This window comes from Panthera onca, chromosome D2 (assembly GCF_046562875.1).
Source record: "Panthera onca isolate mPanOnc1 chromosome D2, mPanOnc1 haplotype 2, whole genome shotgun sequence".
Classification (NCBI taxonomy): domain Eukaryota; kingdom Metazoa; phylum Chordata; class Mammalia; order Carnivora; family Felidae; genus Panthera; species Panthera onca.
This window is the reverse complement of record NC_138349.1, coordinates 7510915-7529369: the sequence shown is the minus strand read 5'-3', so window position 1 is coordinate 7529369 and position 18455 is coordinate 7510915. Positions and strand designations below refer to the sequence as shown.

At 43.6% G+C, this 18455-nt stretch overlaps 1 protein-coding gene across 1 annotated transcript in view; it reads left to right on the top strand.

The window, feature by feature from the left end:
* Nucleotides 1-10221, top strand: part of ABRAXAS2 (abraxas 2, BRISC complex subunit) — a 31116-nt gene extending 20895 nt beyond the window's left edge. The window contains exons 5-9 of the mRNA XM_060641244.3: nt 571-761; nt 2253-2372; nt 2891-2975; nt 4525-4639; nt 8025-10221. Of these exons, the coding sequence (XP_060497227.1) occupies nt 571-761; nt 2253-2372; nt 2891-2975; nt 4525-4639; nt 8025-8494 (981 nt within the window). The 3' untranslated portion in view covers nt 8495-10221. The remainder of the gene's footprint in view (nt 1-570; nt 762-2252; nt 2373-2890; nt 2976-4524; nt 4640-8024) is intronic.
* Nucleotides 10222-18455: the final 8234 nt, after the last annotated feature.

Here is an 18455-nt window from a genome sequence, read left to right as displayed (position 1 = left end):
GTTTTGATTTGCATTTCCCTGATGATTAGTGATGTTGAGCATCTTCTCATGTGTCTGTTAGCCATCTGTATGCCTTCTTTACAAAAAAATGTCTGTTCGTGTCCTCTGCCCATTTTTAAATTGGATTATTTGGTTTTTGGTGTTGAGTTGTAGGAGTTCTTTATATATTTTGGATATTAACCCCATATTGGATACATCATTTGCAAATATCTTCTCCCATTCAGTAGGTTGTCTTTTAGTTTTGTTGATTATTTCCCTTGCTGCACAGAAGCTTTTTATTTTGATGTAGTCCCAATAGTTTATTTTTGCTTTTGTCTCCCTTGCCAGAGGAGGCATATCTAGAAAAATGTTTCTGACGTCAAAAGATTGCCACCTGTGTTTTCTTCTAGGAATCTTGTTTGTTTATTCATTCACCTATTGATGAACAATGGCGTTATTTCTGGTTTTGAGCTATTGCACGTAAAGCTGCTGTGAACGTGTTTACAGGTGTTTGTATCGATACGTTCAGAATTAAATTCATAAGATTTCATGCAAGTTTTAATACCTTTCTTCCTTCTGTTTTCATTGCAGAAAGTTATTGGATGGTACAGATTCCGGCGAAACACACAGCAGCAGATGTCATACAGAGAGCAGGTGATCCATAAGCAGCTCACCCGCATCCTTGGGGTGCCCGACCTCGTCTTCCTTCTCTTCAGCTTCATCTCTACCGCCAACAATTCCACTCATGCTTTAGAATATGTTCTCTTTAGGCCAAATCGAAGGTAAAGAAAGAATTCCCACCAGCCTCATGTAAACAGTAAAGATGTTGTGCAAATGATTGAGATTTATGACTTTCAAAATGTGCATATTATTGCATCTTTAAAGAAAAGCTTTTGGGGCGCCTGGGGGGCTCAGTCGGTTAAGCCTCCGACTTCGGCTCAGGTCAGGATCTCACAGTTCATGGGTTCGAGCCCCACGTCGGGCTCTGTATTGACAGCTCAGAGCCTGGAGTCTGCTTCAGAGTCTGTGTCTCCCTCTCTCTCTCTCTCTGCCCCTCCTATGCTCATGCTCTGCCTCTGTCTCTTACTCAAAAATAAATAAATAAACATTAAAAAAAAGAGCTTTTATAATTCTCTTTCAGCTAGCTTTCTTTGTAATGAGAGAAGGTATTTTCCTGTCAGTTGTATAAATTAAAATTGTTTTTGAATCAAGAAGCATTAGCAAGATATGTTAATTATGCATAAATTCTTATAGGAATAAATAGCTGGAAATCATCATTTGCTTCTCCATAATCCATTATGTAGAAATACAGATTTACTGCTCTGGAAGCCTGTAATTTTAAAACCGATTTCAAAGAGAAAATTGTAAAATTGATCCACCTACTGGTTAATGAGGGTTTTGCATTGTGAACTTATGAAAGCAAAAAAAACAAAAAAAAATCATGATTATGATGTCTATCTGTAAATAACAGAAAGGTTTCCTTCTGGAAATTCACTTGTAAACTATATTATATCAACATTAGTGAAAATAATTATCAATAAAAAAAATTTTTTTTTACTGTTTTTATTTATATTTGAGAGAGAGAGAGACTGAGCATGAGCAGGGGAGGGGCAGAGAGAGAGGGAGACACAGAATCCAAAGCAGGCTCCAGGCTGTGAGCCGTCAGCACAGAGCCAGACGTGGGGCTCGAACCCACAAGCAGTGGGATCATGACCTGAGCCGAAGTCGGATACTTAACCAACTGAGCCACCCAGGCGCCCCTAAATGTTTATTTATTTTTGAGAGAGAGAGAGCACGTGCAGGGAAGGGCAGAAAGAGGGAGACAGAGGATCCGAAGCCGACTCCTTGCTGACAGCAGGGAGCCCAGTGTAGGGCTCGAACTCACGATCGTGAGCTCATGACTTGAGCCAAAATCGGATGCTTGACCGACTGAGCTACTACCCAGGTGCCCTTTGTGAAAACAATTATTACTTGTTAAATAGCCATTTGCAAGATTTCAGTAAGTAATCAGTGGGTATTTCCTGAGCTCTTAACAACCTCAGCGCTCGGCCAGTTGCTGTGGGGATGCAAAGGAGGTCTGAGACGGGACCTCTGCTCTCCACGAGTTTACAGTCGAGTTTCTACCAGTTCATGTGTCCTTGGGTTGTAAAAATAGGTGCTCCATGAGACCTTCCGGTAGTTCATCGGTGCCAAGACTCCCAGCTCCTACTGCCAGGACCCGTGGTTCAAGTAGAGCAGCGCCTTTGACACGGTCTTTCTCCATGCTTCCGCAGGTATAATCAAAGGATATCCCTCGCTATCCCCAATCTAGGCAATACTAGCCAGCAAGAGTACAAAGTGTCTTCAGTGCCAAATACTTCTCAGAGTTACGCCAAAGTTATTAAAGAGCATGGGTAAGTTGAAAGTAAAATGCAAGTGTTTTCCTTTCTTCTGTGAACGGCGTTTAACAGATTCATGGAGACAAGCGAGATCAAGCTTGATGTGACTGAAGTGGAGAAATGCAGCTAGGTCATCCTCTAGCCCACCACCGCCACATGTCAGAATTTCATGCTTATCGAAAAGATAGTTTCCCTTCACCAGTACTTTTGTGTTTAAACATTTGCCACAGTTTTGTTTTGTTTTGTTTTTTTTTTTTGCAATTGATATAAAAGTTTTGAAAGAGTATGCAGATTTCTGAGGTTCCAAAGCTAAATGTGGTCACTGAAAAATGGGTAGCGTTTTATTACTTTTCAAGTCGTCTTGGTAACACGGGTTCTTTTTCTGTTCTCCTCCGTGATTCTAGTGGCATGGGCATCGCTGCTGAGACAGTCGCTTGGAATTGTAGCGTTTACGTAACGAATGGCGGCGGAAGCGATAGGAAAATGCCTTTCTGGTCGTGATAATTTTGTGACGTCTTTTTCCTGTCTTCTAGTACTGACTTTTTTGACAAGGATGGAGTCATGAAAGACATCAGGGCGATTTATCAGGTGTATAATGCACTTCAGGAGAAAGTGCAGGTACCTCTCTGTTTACTAGTTTTTTATCTTCTTCATAATGCCCAAGTGCTTTTAATTCTACTTTAATTTTGAATCGCCTCCCAACTGACAAATGAATCATGGTCCAAAAGTCAGAATGTGCTTTCCCCAAATAGTATCAGATGTGTGGGGTAGTTACTCACGTCAGCCTGCAAAAGGCTGTCTCATTACGCGCCTGAAAGTAGAGGGTCTGAAGTACAGTATTAATATTACTAGTTTAAATACTCCCGACCCCATTTATAACGGCGTTTTCTTTGGGGAAATACCTTCCACGTTTAAGGGATTGCTGAGAACACAGCTGTCTCCATCAGGACACTCCGAGTTGGGGCCGCGTCAAAGGGCGCCCGTAACCGGTACGGCCCTGCTCCTTCGCTCCGGTTCACTCGCTTTGCCCCCAGCTGCCTCCATCAAGTGGGAGGATCTCCCCGGAGCCTGTTCATTCCTAGTCATTCATGCAACAAGTATTTATGGAAACATCTCCTACCAGCCAGTGATTGAGCTAGGTGCTAACAGTCCTTTCCCACGATCTTCTCATCATCCCCAGTGTGTTCCTAGGAGTAATTTGCCCTGAACCCTAAGGACAAAAGAGGCTCTGAGAACAAGAGGGGAAGTGGTGTGGCTGAAGAAGCTCTCCCAGACCTGGAGAAAGCCTAGCTCTGAGGAAGAAGCCCCAAGGAATAGCGAGGGGAGTGCAGGCAGCTACCGAAAAAGAGGGAAGCACGCTGATCAGCTTGGGGCCAAAGAAGAAAGCACACACGACGCGGTTTCCAGCGTTAGTGTTGCAGAGTAGGGTCCCGGCCCACCTAGCAGCACAGGGAGCTTTATACAGGCTCGCTGGTGACCGGCCTACTTTCTGGCAGTTTCTGGTATTTCTGCTATGGAAGGAACGTGCAGTGAAAAACAGCTTTTTGTCCTCAATTCATGACCGTGCTCTTTGCAGGCTGTCAGCACTGTCTAGCCGACCTCAGAGTGGCTGTTCTCATTTCACTGCCGACTGCCTAAGGCCTGCCGTGCAGCCACCAGTAACGCATCGAGTGCCTTGATGGGAGTAACCGAGTGGCATAGGTGTAGACTCCCTGGCTGTCTTTATGAAGTCTCGACTTGAAACTTTTCCTCCCCGCTCTCCCTAATGATAAATCTTTTCTGTGAAATAAGTTTATTTGTGACATCTGATTTTTGATTGTTGGTTATAAATTAGAGTTGAAAGCCTCTCATTCCTGTCCTGTTGTTCATCCTTGGGATGCTAGACTGGTGTGCGAGGGAAAGAATCAAATCTTTCCCATCTTGCCCTTATTTTTCAAGAGTCCAGAGGCTCAATGGCATCATCATCTTCACAGAATTAAGGAAGCCAGTCAGCGGATCACAGGACCTGTCCCTTGGGCCCTCCTGATCCTGCTCTGCCTCCCACATCCGCTTTGTGACTCGAGGCAGCGTCTGAGCTCTTCCTAGGGCTCCAGTCAGTGCTGTCTCTGTGGAACGCCTCGCGCTTGAATTTGAAACGGACTGTTCCCGTTGTCGTTTTTTCCCTCAGGCAGTGTGTGCAGATGTGGAAAAGAGCGAGCGAGTTGTTGCGTCTTGTCAGGCAGAAGTGAACAAATTGAGAAGACAGATCACTCAGAGGAAACATGAAAAGGAGCAAGAAAGAAGTGAGTTTCCCATTACTTTCAGCATTTGGTATCAGGGAAACGTCTCGTTTCAAACGTCGAACCATACGAGAAATCACAGGAACCCTTCTGCACTCGTCCAGCCCCGCGTGAGGCTGATGGCGAGAGAGCGTTTGCTTGTCTCTAAGCTTCCAGAAGAGAAGTACTGTTTCCCGTGGTGTCCTTCCCAAGTCTCTGAAACCAAGAGAGGAGATTAAAAGGAGAAAGGCTGAAGCAAGTGAGAATAAATCCCGGGAAGGGGTTGCCGCAGACTTGTGTGCCTTGACCGCTACGGTCTGTTCATGGCAGATGTGAAGTTCCTGACTGAGTTAATAACCCCGCACGCCTCCCGGGTGGGGATCATGTCCCGTGTTCATCATACCGCATAAAGGAGCGACCCAATATTCTTTTTTTTTTTTTTAATTTTATTTTTTAAATTTACGTCCAAATTAGTTAGCGTATAGTGCAACAACGATTTCAGGAGTAGATTCCTTACTGCCCCTTACCCCTGTAGCCCATCCCCCCTCCCACAACCCCTCCAGCAATCCTCAGTTTGTTCTCCATATTTATGAGTCTCTTTTGTTTTGTCCCTCCCTGTTTTTGTATTATTTTTGTTTCCCTTCCCTTACGTTCATCTGTTTTGTCTCTTAAAGTCCTCATAGGAGTGAAGTCCTATGATTTTTGTCTTTCTCTGAGTGACTAATTTCACTTAGCATAATACCCTCCACGTGGTTCCATCCGCGTAGTTGCCAATGGCAAGATTTCATTCTTTTTGATTGCCGAGTGATACTCCATTGTAGATATATACCACATCTTCTTTATCCATTTGTATCTCGATGGACATTTGGGCCATTTCCATCCTTTGGCTATTGTTGATAGTACCACTCTAAACATGGGGGTACATGTGCCCCTTCGAAACAGCACACCTGTATCCCTTGGATAAATGCCTAGTAGTGCAATTGCTGGGTCGTAGGGTAGTTCGGTTTTCAGTTTTTTGAGGAACCTCCATACTGTTTTCCAGAGTGGCTGCACCAGCTTGCCTTCCCAGACCCAATATTCTTTTAACTTGACATTTGATTCATAGGATCACAGCCAAGGCTGTAATGTCTGTTTTTTGGTAGCTGTGGATGAATGGATACAATTAGGCTAAGGGAACCAGCTGGTTGAATGAGAATTAGGCCCAAGAATCTATTGATTCCAGCATGGGAAGAGACATGTTTGCTATAGCATCACCAGATTTAACATGTGTACATTAAATGTATAATTTTTTCTGATTTAATAAGAATACTTGCAAACCGGGACACCTGGATGGCTCAGTCGGTTAAGCGTCCGACTCTTGATTTCGGTTTAAGAGATCGAATCCCACATCAGGCTCTGCACTGACAGAGCAGAGCCTGCTTGGGATTCTCTCTCTCTCTCTGTCTCTCTGTCTCTCTGTCTCTCTCTCTCTCTGTGTCCCTCCCCCACTTGGATACACATTCTCCCAAAATAAGCAAATAAACTTAAAAAAAAAAAAAAGTAACTTAAAAAAAATATTTGTAAAGCAATTAAAAGGTAATTTATATTTCCAGGTAAGTGATACCTGATTCACACTTAGTGTTAACATTTTTTGAGAGATAATCAGAAATGCAGACAAGGATTTCTGCACAAGAATAATAATCACAACTTTGTAACTCTAAAATCTTAGAAACAACCTATTGGAGTAGTCAAATAAATAGCAGTAGAATAATTGAATAAATTATGGCATATCTATATGGTGCAATATTGTACAGCCATTAAGGTGAATTTTTAATGACCTGGGATAATACCCACTATATTACCAGTATATTACCAGATAATACCCAGTAATGACCTGAGATAGTACCCAGAAAGCACTAGGATGTAAAATGACATAAACACACAATGTCAGCTATGTTTAAAATACACACACACACACATGCACACACACACACCAGGCTGGATAATAAGACTGGAATTCAGAAAGGGGGGGAAGGGTTGACATCTAAAATCTTTATCTTTTTTTAAAAAATATTTATTTATTTATTTATTTATTTATTTATTTATTTAACATTTTTTCAGTTTTGAGAGACAGAGCATGAGCAGGGGAGGGGCAGAGAGAGAGGGAGACACAGAATCTGAAGCAGGCTCCAGGCTCTGATCTGTCAGCACAGAGCACGACTGGGGTTTGAACTCACAAACCGTGAGATCATGACCTGAGCCGAAGTTGGACACTCAACCAACTGAGCCATTCAGATGCCCCTAAAATGTTTATGTTTTAACTCCAACAAATCCTGTAGTCTTTTCACCAAAAGTCTAATAGTATTATCTAGGTGATAGAATTATGGGTGATTTTATTTTCTCTGTTCTTTTCTAAATTTTGTATGAGTGTTTTTCAAGGCTGTGGACTCCTAGTTGTGGTATTATTCCAGAGCATACACAAAAATGCACTATATTGGGGTGCCCGGCTGGCTCAATCGATGGAGAGTGCAGCTCTTGATCTCAGGGTGGTGAGTTTGAGCCCACCGTTGGGTGTAGAGCTTACCTTAAAGAAGAAAAAAGAAAAAAAAATGTGCTGTATTTATGGCCTAGAACCTGGAAAATTGGCCACCTAATATAGGGCTTTTAAACTTTGAAGGAGAAAATGGTATACGAGTGTATTGTGAAGAGTAGTTGTAAAGAAAAATGCTTTTTGATGTCTATCAAAGAAGAAACTCACATTCAAATGACTGCCACGGGTGGTAAGGACTGTTTATTCCCGTCCCCACAGTCTGTAAGCACAGTAAGCAACAGGGGAGGGAAACAGCACAGGATTTGGAATTAGAAGATCTGCCTTTGAGTATCAGGGCCCCACTTCTCGTTGCTCCCTTAGTGAAGTCACTTAGCCTTTCTGAACTCTGGTCCCTTGTGTAATAATCTGGCAAACAGTGATATTAATAATGACGATAAAACTTCAGAAGGTTTTTATTATTTTGTTAAATGATTATTTATTTTTGAGAGAGAGAGAGCACACGAGCTGGGGAGGGACAGAGAGAGGGCGACAGGATCCGAAGTGGGCTCTACACTCTCTAGCAGAGAGTTCGAGCTCACAAACTGCAAGATCATGCCCTGAGCTGAAGCCGGACGCTCAACCACCCAGGCGCCCCCCGCAGAAGTTTCTTTTTGAGGCTTAAATAAATTATAGGAACATGTTTTGTAAATTATGAAGTAATTATAGGAACATGTTCTGTAAATTATGAAGTACCGTGCACATGTAAGATAATTAAGAGTAGTAATCAGTTTCACTGCTTTGTTGCCATTCTCCGGAACATTCAGGCTGACCGCTTAGTGCGTTGAGATGCAAAGCTGCCAAAATAGACAAAGTGTTACAGTTTTCTTTGTTTTGGTCCAGGACTGCAGCAGGCGATGATCAGCAGGCAGGTGCCATCCGAAAGTTCGGGACCGGCCTTCAGCCCCCGGATGCCCTACCCTGGGCTTGCAGCCGAAGGTAGAAGTACGCTTGGAGACGCAGAGGCCTCCGATCCTCCTCCCCCTTATTCTGATTTTCACCCAAACAATCAAGAAAGTACTTTGAGCCATTCTCGCATGGAAACTAGTGTCTTTATGCCTCGACCGCAGGCCGTGGGTTCTTCCAGTTACGCTTCCAGCAGTGCCGGACTGCAGTGTCCCGGGAGTGACACAGACCTTCCTCCTTCCCAAAGAGCAGCCGGAGACAGTGTCGAGGAATCCGATGACAGCGATTATGAAAATTTGATCGACCCCACAGAACCCTCTAACAGCGAATACTCCCATCCGAGGGATTCTCGAGCCCTGACACATCCCGACGGGGGCTCCAGGAACACTCAGACCTCCCAGATTTAGCTAAACAAGAAACTCTCCACTTAGCATGGTTTTTCTTCATTGCTTATTGAGAGAGGTTTTTGAGGACTTAATCTGGGGGAGGGGGGAGAACTGCTTTCTCAGAGCCCCGGACACCCAACAGGAGGGTCCCCGGGCACAGAACTAACTGGTAGGAGCCTCACGTCTGCCGGTTCCCACCTGCAGTCGCGGTGCGCAGGTTTCGTGACCGAATCATTAAGATAATCAAATTGTCCTAATTCTGGTGCGATTCATGGATGTACTGGTAAATTTAGGCAGAGTGAAACTTATCAACATAGTTTCTGTTCTTTCAAATAAATTGGAAAAATTAGAGACTAAGCACAATTAGTCTATAAATGTTCTGTAAATCAAAAACTTACCTCTTGCACTATCATGCCTTGAAATTTACTTTTTCAAAGGGAAACGAGTTTAGCAGCAGCCTTCAAAGAACCTTCTTTCTATGATGAGCCAAATTCATCTTTGCCAGAAAGAAATTTTGATAATTCCAAGAAGCCTGATTGGAACAAATCGGATGGACCTTCTCTTGTCTGCATGACTTTGTGAGATCAAAAGAGAGGGCTTTGTTTCAACTCTTTTCTACTAGCCTGATATCTGTTGTCACTTAAAATGGTTGCCTTTAAAAAAAAAAAAAATGTAGAGATACTAATTACCAGTAAGTAATCATCCAAATAAGTATGTCATAAAATAAATTACTTATTTTTCTTTCGGGGTATGACAGTGACTGCTTTGTTGCACTAGCCACATTTATGGTCTCTGTTCTGGAGTCTTCCAACTGAAGGACACACAGCAGCAGATAACAGAAAGGAGTTCTGTTCGACCTGCGCTTCATGCTGAACAGACTCCAGACACAGTGGAGTTAGCCGAGTTCGTACGTAAGGGATATAACGCATTTAGCAATTCTGACAAATCCTAGTGTTAGTTTTATTCGTGGAGGAAAGACATTTGATAAACCATTTGGGAATCTTGGTGAATAGAGATTCATTTTAAATCTGAATAACCATACTTATTATTTTTTAAATTGCTACTTGGAGGATAGTTGCGGAATGCGTAGAGACTTTCTGTTGGGATGCACTTACATTTTTATTTAATTACTGCTTGTTTTCTAGTTTTGCCCAGAATGTGTGAAACCTCTAAAGACATTCATGAGCGCGCTAGGCTCCTGGTTTGGAAACGACGAGACCCCGCGTTTGTGATGAGGTCAGCCCGCGAAGTTAACGCTTCGGGATGTGACTGCCTTTCCCGTGAGCTAGTTAAAACCTGTGAGAATAAGAAAGGTTTTAAAAGAGGCTTAAAATCCGGGTTCTGGAAAAGTAGTTTTATTTTGTTGGAGAGAAGTCGACTCCCTGAGCCTCGGTTCCAATACTCCATGACACCGTGTAGACCGAAAAATGAAATGCTAAAAGTGCCGTTCTTCCGAGAGCCACTCTGGGGTCTGTGCTTTCCTGCTGTCATGGTTTTGTTGGCCTTACACCACTGCCATTCGATTTGAGATGTTGCAGACCTCTCCGTCCGCACGTGTGTTCTGGTTATCGGCTCCCTTCTAGCAGCTTCAGCACCAGTGTGAATTTCATTTTTTTAAGTGCCATAGCCATCTCCTCTGTTCCGATTCTGACATTCAGGAAAATATATTTTTATGCCATACTGAAACCTACCATGTGTATCTGACAAAGCAGTTAAATGTGACAATAAAAACTTATTTAATCATGGTACCACCGTTGTGACGTCTGTCTCAGCACCCACCAAGGTCTTGCCTCAGTTCACTCAGGCCATTCTTAGGAGACTTAATACAGTGTTCTATCTTTTAAATGTTCGTTTGTTTGTTTGTTTTTTTGAGATAGAGCGCACGTGCAAGCGGGGGAAGGGCGGAAAGAGAGGGACAGAGAGAACCCTAAACAGGCTCTATACTGTCAGTGCAGAGCCCTACACGGGGCTCAAGCTCACGAACCATAAGATCATGGCCCGAGTCGAAATCAAGAGTCGGACGCTTAACCGACTGAGCCATCCAGGGGCCTTTTAATACGGTTTCCTAAAGGTCACGAAAACTTACCGGCGTTCAGAATTTGGGTAAGGCTGGTTTCGGGAAAATGCGAGAACGCTATTTACTAATATGTTCCTGTTGATTTCAAGGAGCATGTGTTGAGTACCAAGAGAACGGAGTATCCATTGAGTGCAACACTGAATCTTAGAAAGTCCCCCAAAGGCACCTTTCCCATAAGAACTGGTCTTGTTTGAAGAGATTCCTGCCCGAATCAAGCTAACCATGTTTAGATGTTTAGACGTTATAGAACCTGGTGCTCCTAGAGTCGTAGGGATTACGGAACTGCCTTCTGATGAGGATCTGCTGGCTAGAGAGCACTTTCTGGATTCTGTGTGAGCCGTTCCCCGTGAGCAGTGTATCTCTTCCAAAATCCAAGGCTGTTTCAGTGAGATTTTAAAATGGGGGCTCTAGTCCTTCAAGATTCTACTCTGCGTCTCCTCCAACTAGTTAGAGAAAAGAAGACAGGATTCTTTTAACTTACTTAGAAGTCTGGCTATGCTTAGTTACATGTTGGAATTGGCTTTTCTGGGGAAGGACCAAAACATAAAAACAGAAATTTCATCCCCAAAATTCAGACTCTAAGGATTTGAGTTTTAAAATTCCGAAGTGGAGCAGTGACAATAACTGCTTTAATCAAAAGATTTTTTTAAGTTTATTTATAATCTCTACACCCAGCGTGGGGCTTGAACTCTTGACCCTGAGATCCAGAGTTGCACGTTCCACTGACTGAGCCAGCCAGGTGCTCCCAAAAAAGATTTAAATGGACCATCTTGTGAATCCATATCTTTTTTTTTTTTTTTTTTTTTTTTTGGAGCGAGGGAGGGCGTGAGTGAGCGAGGGGCAGAGAGAGAAGGAGAATCCCATGCAGGCTCCACACTGTTAGCATGGAGCCCAAAGTGGGGCTCGAGCTCACCCGACGCGGGGCTCGAACTCACGAACCGTGAGATCATGACCTGAGCCGAAGTCACGTACGTAACCAACTGAGCCACCCAGGCGCCCCCATATCTTTTTTTTTTTTTTTTTTTTTTAGTGTTTATTTTTGAGAGAGCATGAGCGGGGGAGAGGGGCAGAGAGACAGAATCCCAAGCAGCCTCCCATGCTGTCAGCACAGAGCCCCACGCGGGACTCAATGACAAGATCCGTGAGATGGTGACCTGGGCTGAAATCAAGAGTCCAACACTTAACCGACTGAGCCACCCAGGCATCCTGTGAATCCATATCTTACGCAGCTAAAAAAAGGAGTCTGGGGAATGCAAAATAAAAATACAATAGAAAAAACAGTTATTACCTTGTTCTGGGTCAGTACAGGTTTCATTTCAGTTGCTAGAAGATCATTCTACAAGGCTCTGCTTCCTTCTGTCTCACAGCAAACCTTAATTCTGTCAGACAGGAAGACTGAAAGGAAACTGGTTCTGCAAAGGTGGTGCTGATAAATAGTGGAAAATGTTTACTTTTCGACCTCAGGGCAAACAGATTTGGGGAAAGTTCTGGCATTTCGCTTACATTGTCTTCCCTTTTACAGTGATTTTCGTGATGTCCTAAATAAAGCAGGAGAGTCAGGACATCGGGTACATCCAAACTGGGTTGCTCTGGGGTTTCTCTGACCCCTGGAGATTGGGGAGGGGTGGCCTCTCTCTAGCAGTGAGGCCTTAGAAACTCAACAGGGAGAGGTCCTCTTGAATGCCAGGTGCCACGCATGATCCAGAATGTAGTACTGAGAAGTGGCTTTCTGTGTGCACAAAGATTTAGCAAAAAGGTCATTCACTAGCTTTTTTCTAACAGTAAAAAACTGGAAATCAATGCTAATGATAGCAGAATGGTTCAATTTGGTACACCCATAGAAGAAGCAGTCTGTAGCCATTAAAAATACTGAGATAAAGTAAAAAAGATGCCTTGATGTGGAAAGATAGGTTCTAGGTACATGAAGAAAGCAGGTTTCCAAGTAGTATGTAAGTTATGGTCTGATTTAAAAAAATTTTTTTTAGTGCTTATTTTTGAGAGAGAAAGAGAGTGCAAGCAGGGGATAAGCAGAGAGAAAGGGAGACAGAATCCGAAGCAGGCTCCAGGCTCTGAGCTGCCAGCACAGAGCCCAATGTGGGGCTCGAACTCACAAACCGTGAGATCATGACCTGGGCTGAAGTTAGCCACTTAACCGACTGAGCCACCCAGGTGCCCCGGTTATGGTCTGATTTTTAAGGGGAAAAATATATAATACTGCTGTTGATAGAAAACAATCTGGAAGGATCTTCACCACAGTATTAACAGTGTTGTCCCTAGGTCATGGCAATACAGGTGATTTTTTTTTTCCATCCTTATTTGTATTTTTTTTAATGTCTATTTTTGAGAGAGAGAGAGGTGGGGTGAGGGAGGGGCAGAGAGAGAGGGAGACTAGAGGATCCAAAGCAGGTTCTGGGACAGCAGAGAGCCCGATGCGGGGTTTGAACCCACAAACTACAAGATCATAACCTGAGTCGAAGTCGGATGCTCAATCGACTGAGCCACCCAGGCATCACCATCCTTGTGTTGTCTAATATTTCTGCAGTAAGTATTTGTATAATAAGAGACCTCAGAAATGGTGGGTCATTGGTTACATGAATTATTTCACGCACACCACCCTAGAAATGATTCTGTAAACATTCTTGATTCCCTGGGTCTCTTCACCACCTCACTGCAATTTTTTAGATTTGTGGCCATGTAGATCAGCCTTCTGAATGCTGCTAACTTCTCTGCATTCAACTTTTACCTGATTTCCAGATGAAATCACATACAGTAAAACCTTGGTTTACGAGCTAATGCGTTTCAGAAACATGCTTGTAATCCAAAGCATTCATATATCAAAGCGAATTTCAAGAACCATTGGCTCAGTTGTGGTCATGTGACATTCAGCATCAGGTACCACTCGTATTGCAAGACATCACTCGTCTGTCAAGTTAAAGTTTATTAGAAATGTTTGCTCAGGGGCACCTGGGTGGCTCAGTCAGTTAGCATTGGACTCTTAGTTTCGGCTCAGGTCATGATCTCACGGTTCATGGGCTCAAGCCCCACATTGGGCTCCACGCTGTGGAGCCTACTTGGGATCTCTCTCCCTCTCTCTCTGTCCTTCCTCTCTCTCTCTCTCTCAAAAATAATAATATATAAACTTAAAAGTTTGCTCGTCTTGCAAAACACTCACAGAACAAGTTACTCACAATCCAAGGTTTTACTGTACTTACATTTTGTTTGACATTGGCCCTGATTTTTTTTTCTAATAAATCTGGGGCCAGTTCTACTTTTCTTCATTTAGAATCCATTTCCTAAATTTCCAAAAAGCACATAAGAATTGCCTTCTGAGGTTGAAAGTGATGAGAAACTGAAGCAGTTATTTTGATATTTTTCTAAGGTAAACGTGCTTGCGTTTACGAATGGACTTTGGAGGGTTAAACTGTAAGAATGCTTTCCTTGATCTTGTAGAGAACTAGATTCTTGTGTCCTGCTTGCTATTCATCTGGAGCATGGTACCTTTCCTGCTCGGGGGAACCTTGCATTGTGTTAACTATTAGTAGTCATATAGACCCTTGATGATTCATCGCACATGCAAACAGGTCTGGGAGGTGTTTGATTCCAAAGCAAATATATGCTTGCTTGGGACGTTTGCTGTGACCAATCAGCTGTGGGCACTGCTTGATAGAGCTTGGGGCCACTAGTCATTAGTCTTTTTTAATTTTTTTGAAATGTTTTTATTTATTTTTGAGAGACAGCGTACGAGCGGGGGAGGGACAGAGGAAGAGGGAGACACAGAATCCGAAACAGGCTCCGCGCTCTGAGCTGTCAGCACAGAGCCCGACGCGGGGCTCGAACCTGTGAACCGAGAGATCGTGACCTGAGCCAAAGTCAGATGCTTAACCGACTGAGCCACCCAGGTGCCCCCAGTCATTAGTCTTGATTGATTAGAAACAGACGTGGTTTAGCTGCACTGAAATGTGGACCCTCCAAAAGAACTTCCAGACGGTTTCAGGGTGTGGTGCGCGGGAGGAATTTGGAGGCCGTAACTGAGCTCTCTCTAGAAACGGTAAGTCCGAGGTAGATGCCTGGCCCACAGGTGAGGTGGGAAGTTAAGAGAGATTTTATGCCACTTGAATCCTTAAAGAGTTCGTCATCTTCTCAATGTGTCACAATCTTACTCATTGTTTAAGGTCCAGATCAAATGTCGCTTCCTTCAGGAAACCTTTCTGACTCCCCTGGGAGGCTTGTGCTGAGTACTCGTTCAGACGTCTGTTGGGCGCCAGGCCTGCGTGTTGTTGGAGCATCGGCACATTCTCTGGAGTTACAGCGAGTACGTCTACAGCGAGTACGTCACAACGAAGCCCTCGAGAGCAGGAAATTCTGAGGCATCTCTGACTTGAATCCTTGGCACGAAACCAAGCTTGGCAGAGAGAGGGTGTCCACAGGTATCTGTCGCCTGACCGTTGGCGGAAGATTGGGGACCCAAATAAAACTTGCTCCTGAAGAATTAAGCAGTAAGTAAAGGATCATCTGAAGAGGTTACTAGCGTAAATGTTGACTTCTTTAAACTGCATGCATGCTGAAAACACTCTTTTTTTTTTTTTTTTTTTTAATGTTTATTTATTTATTTTGAGACAGAGGATTCCAGGCAGGCTCCACACCATCAGCCCAGAGCCCAGCACGGGACTCAATCTCATGAACCTTGGCCGAGATCGTGAGCTGAGTTGAAATCAAGAATCGGATGCTTTAACCGACTGAGCCACCCAAGCACCCCTGAAAACACTCTTGATAAAGTTTCCTACCTAAGCCTGTTGGGGCCCATCATGCAGTGCACAAGGTAGGCACAGATTGACCTAGTGTCAAGGCTAGGCAGAGGATGAAGAGATTTCCATCCAGGGGCCCAGCGGCCGCCCGTATCAGCTGTGTGGTCTCCAGAAGTCTCCTAGCCACTCGGGACCTCTATTATCTTATCTGAAAATGGGCTTGAGGATAGTTGAGGGAATTGCTGAAAACATAAAAATGCCTTGGTAAACCGTAAGGCACCACAGAAGCAATGACCTTAGAGCTGGCCCGGTTTTCCTAGGTAAGGTGCCCTAGGAAGCCAGGGCCCATCTCTGAAGAGAGTTGCAACCGTCCCTGGAGAAACCTGGAAGGGCCAGGAAAGCAATCTTGTGAGTCTCATTTCTTTCATGGGTTGGGTTTTCCTCCAGGGTCAGAACGGGTTTCTGCCTGAGTGGATCAGTCATTTAGGCGTCCGACTCTTGATTTTGGCTCAGGTCATGATCTCTCAGTTCATGGGTTCGAGTCAGGCTCTGCACTGCTTGGGATTCTGTGTCCCCCACCCCCCACCCCTTTTTTTTCCTCCCCTCCACCACCTGCGTACTTTCTCTCTTTCTCAAAAATAAATACATAAAACTTTTTTTTTTTTTTTTTTTTTTTTTTAAGGAAAGAATGGGTTTCTGTCACCCGCGCTCAAACACAAGTCCTGGGTTGGCTCCCAGATTAGCCTCCCTAGTAGAACCAGAAATGTGCTCAAGGGATCTGTGCCATTCCTCCGAGAACAAAACGTGCCCTTTAGGAAGGGCTATTGTTTTCAACTTCACCCTTTGGCCATTTTGGAAACTAACTGTGACCTTTTGTTAAGCAAACAAGTGCGAGTGGATCTTACAAAGTTAAGGCTGACAAAAGGTATTTTGCCCTTTGGAACAGTGCTGACAAGTTCCACCCTGCTTTACAGAGCCGGCCGTGCTGGCACTCGCTCAGGACGCTGCCCGAGCAAGGAAAAGTCCTGATGACCAGGGCGCAATCGGGAAGCTGGGGGCTCTGGGTTTGACTCTGTTGCGCTTCACCATCGCGAAATCACTCGCTCTTTTTCTCTCTAATATGAACATTTTCAAAGGTAGGTATGTAGAGAGGGTAGTACGAAGAACCGTGACTCTTCCGTTTCAAGGATTGTCAACCAGGGGACACCCTTGCTTAATCTTCCTCTTTTCCTTTAAAAAATTCTCGCTCTTGTCCATCGACGGATGGATGGATAAAGAAGATGTGGTATGTATATGTAGACAAAGGAGTATTACTCGGCGATCAAAAAGAGCGAAATCTTGCCATTTGCAACAACGTGGATGGAACTGGAGGGGATTATGCTAAGCAAAATTAGAGAAAGACAAATATCATATGATTTCACTCATATGTGGAATTTAAGAGACAAAACGGATGAACATAAGGGAAGGGAAGCAAAAAGAATATAAAAACAGGGAGGGGGACAAAACAGAAGAGACTCTTAAATTTAGAGAACAAACTGAGGGTCGCTGGAGGGGTTGTGGGTGGGGGGATGGGCTACATGGGGGAAGGGGCATTAGGGAGGACACTTGCTGGGATGAGCACTGGGTGTTGTATATAGGGGATAAATCACTGGAATCTATGCCTGAAATCATTGCACTTTAGGCTAACTTGGATGCAAATCAAAAAAAAATATATATTGCTCTGTTCTTTCTTTCTTTCTTTCTTTCTGTCTTTCTGTCTTTCTGTTTTTTTCTCCCAGCCCCCACTTTTGCTCCGTTCCTTCAAAGCATGTCCACAACATCTTATCCATCTACAAACTCCTAAACACGTCCGTGTGTCTGTCTAAGAAATAAGGACATTTCCTTACACAACCACACCATCATCACCCCAATGAAATGAATAATTCCTTACTGTTATCTAGTGCTTTGTGCATGCTCCGGGGGGCCTTGGTGGTCTCAAAATTGTCTGTTTCCAGTGGAGAGATCTCACTCAGCAAGCGATCAGTGTTACTCACGGGAACTCCATGACATCCCGGGCCTCCTGACATGATGGGACTATCACCTGTGACGTGATGTACTTCACCTGTGGAGCATTCTGACTTTCCAACCTGAATCAGCCATGTCTTTGGGTCTAACGTCCCGTTAACAAGAAACACACAGGGACAAAGTCAACAGTGTCTCAAGGAAACCATCAAAGCCAGAACATGGGACACTGTGACATGAATGGCCTAAGTTCTTCAAAACGTCAGTGTCATGGGGGGAAGAAAAGGTGGAAAGACTAAAAGAGATTCTAAAAACACAACAATCTGGATTGGCTTCGACTTTGAAAAAACTATACACTCGGGGAAATTTGAATGAAGACTGGGTTAGATGATATTAGGAAATTGTGAGTTTTCTCGGCTGCCATAATGATGCTATGATTATGTGAGAAAAATCTCCTGATTTTTAGGAAATACAGGCTGAATGTTTAGGGGTGAAAAGTCATGATGTCTGCAGCGCACATCCAAATGATTTGAAAACCACATACACCGAGAAAGAAAATATGGCAAAGGTCAGCAACCTTTGCTGAATCTAGGTGATAGATATATATATGAGTGCTTGTTGTACAATTCCTTCTACTGTTTCGTATGTTTGAAAATGTACATAATAAAGAATCAGGGACAAATAAAAATAAAATGTGGCTGATGACAATTCCTACTCCACTCTTCCACAGGCAGTATGATATTAAAAATATTCAATGGCTGATAGGGAGTTTAAATTAATACAGAAATAATAAAAGTAACGTATTTCCTTTCATTCTTGAAAGAACCTAAGATAGATAAAGATATTTCATATAGAGAGAGAGAAAACGAAGGGGTATATATTGTAATAGATCACATTATTCTAATAATTTCCGAGTCATTTTTTGAAGTTTAGAAGTTGTTAGTGTGAGTTTTTGTCCTGTGCATACGTCACTGGCTAAATGGCACCCCTGTCTGGGCCACGATCTGACTCAGGGATGCCATCAAATCTTTCCAATGACTTTGTCGTTAAAGCAATAGCATCGAGTGACACATAGTTTCAAGAAGTAGAGAACCACTTTTATCCTCAACAATCTTTGGACACTGGACTCTCTTCTCTGAACACTGGACTCTCTTGGTTT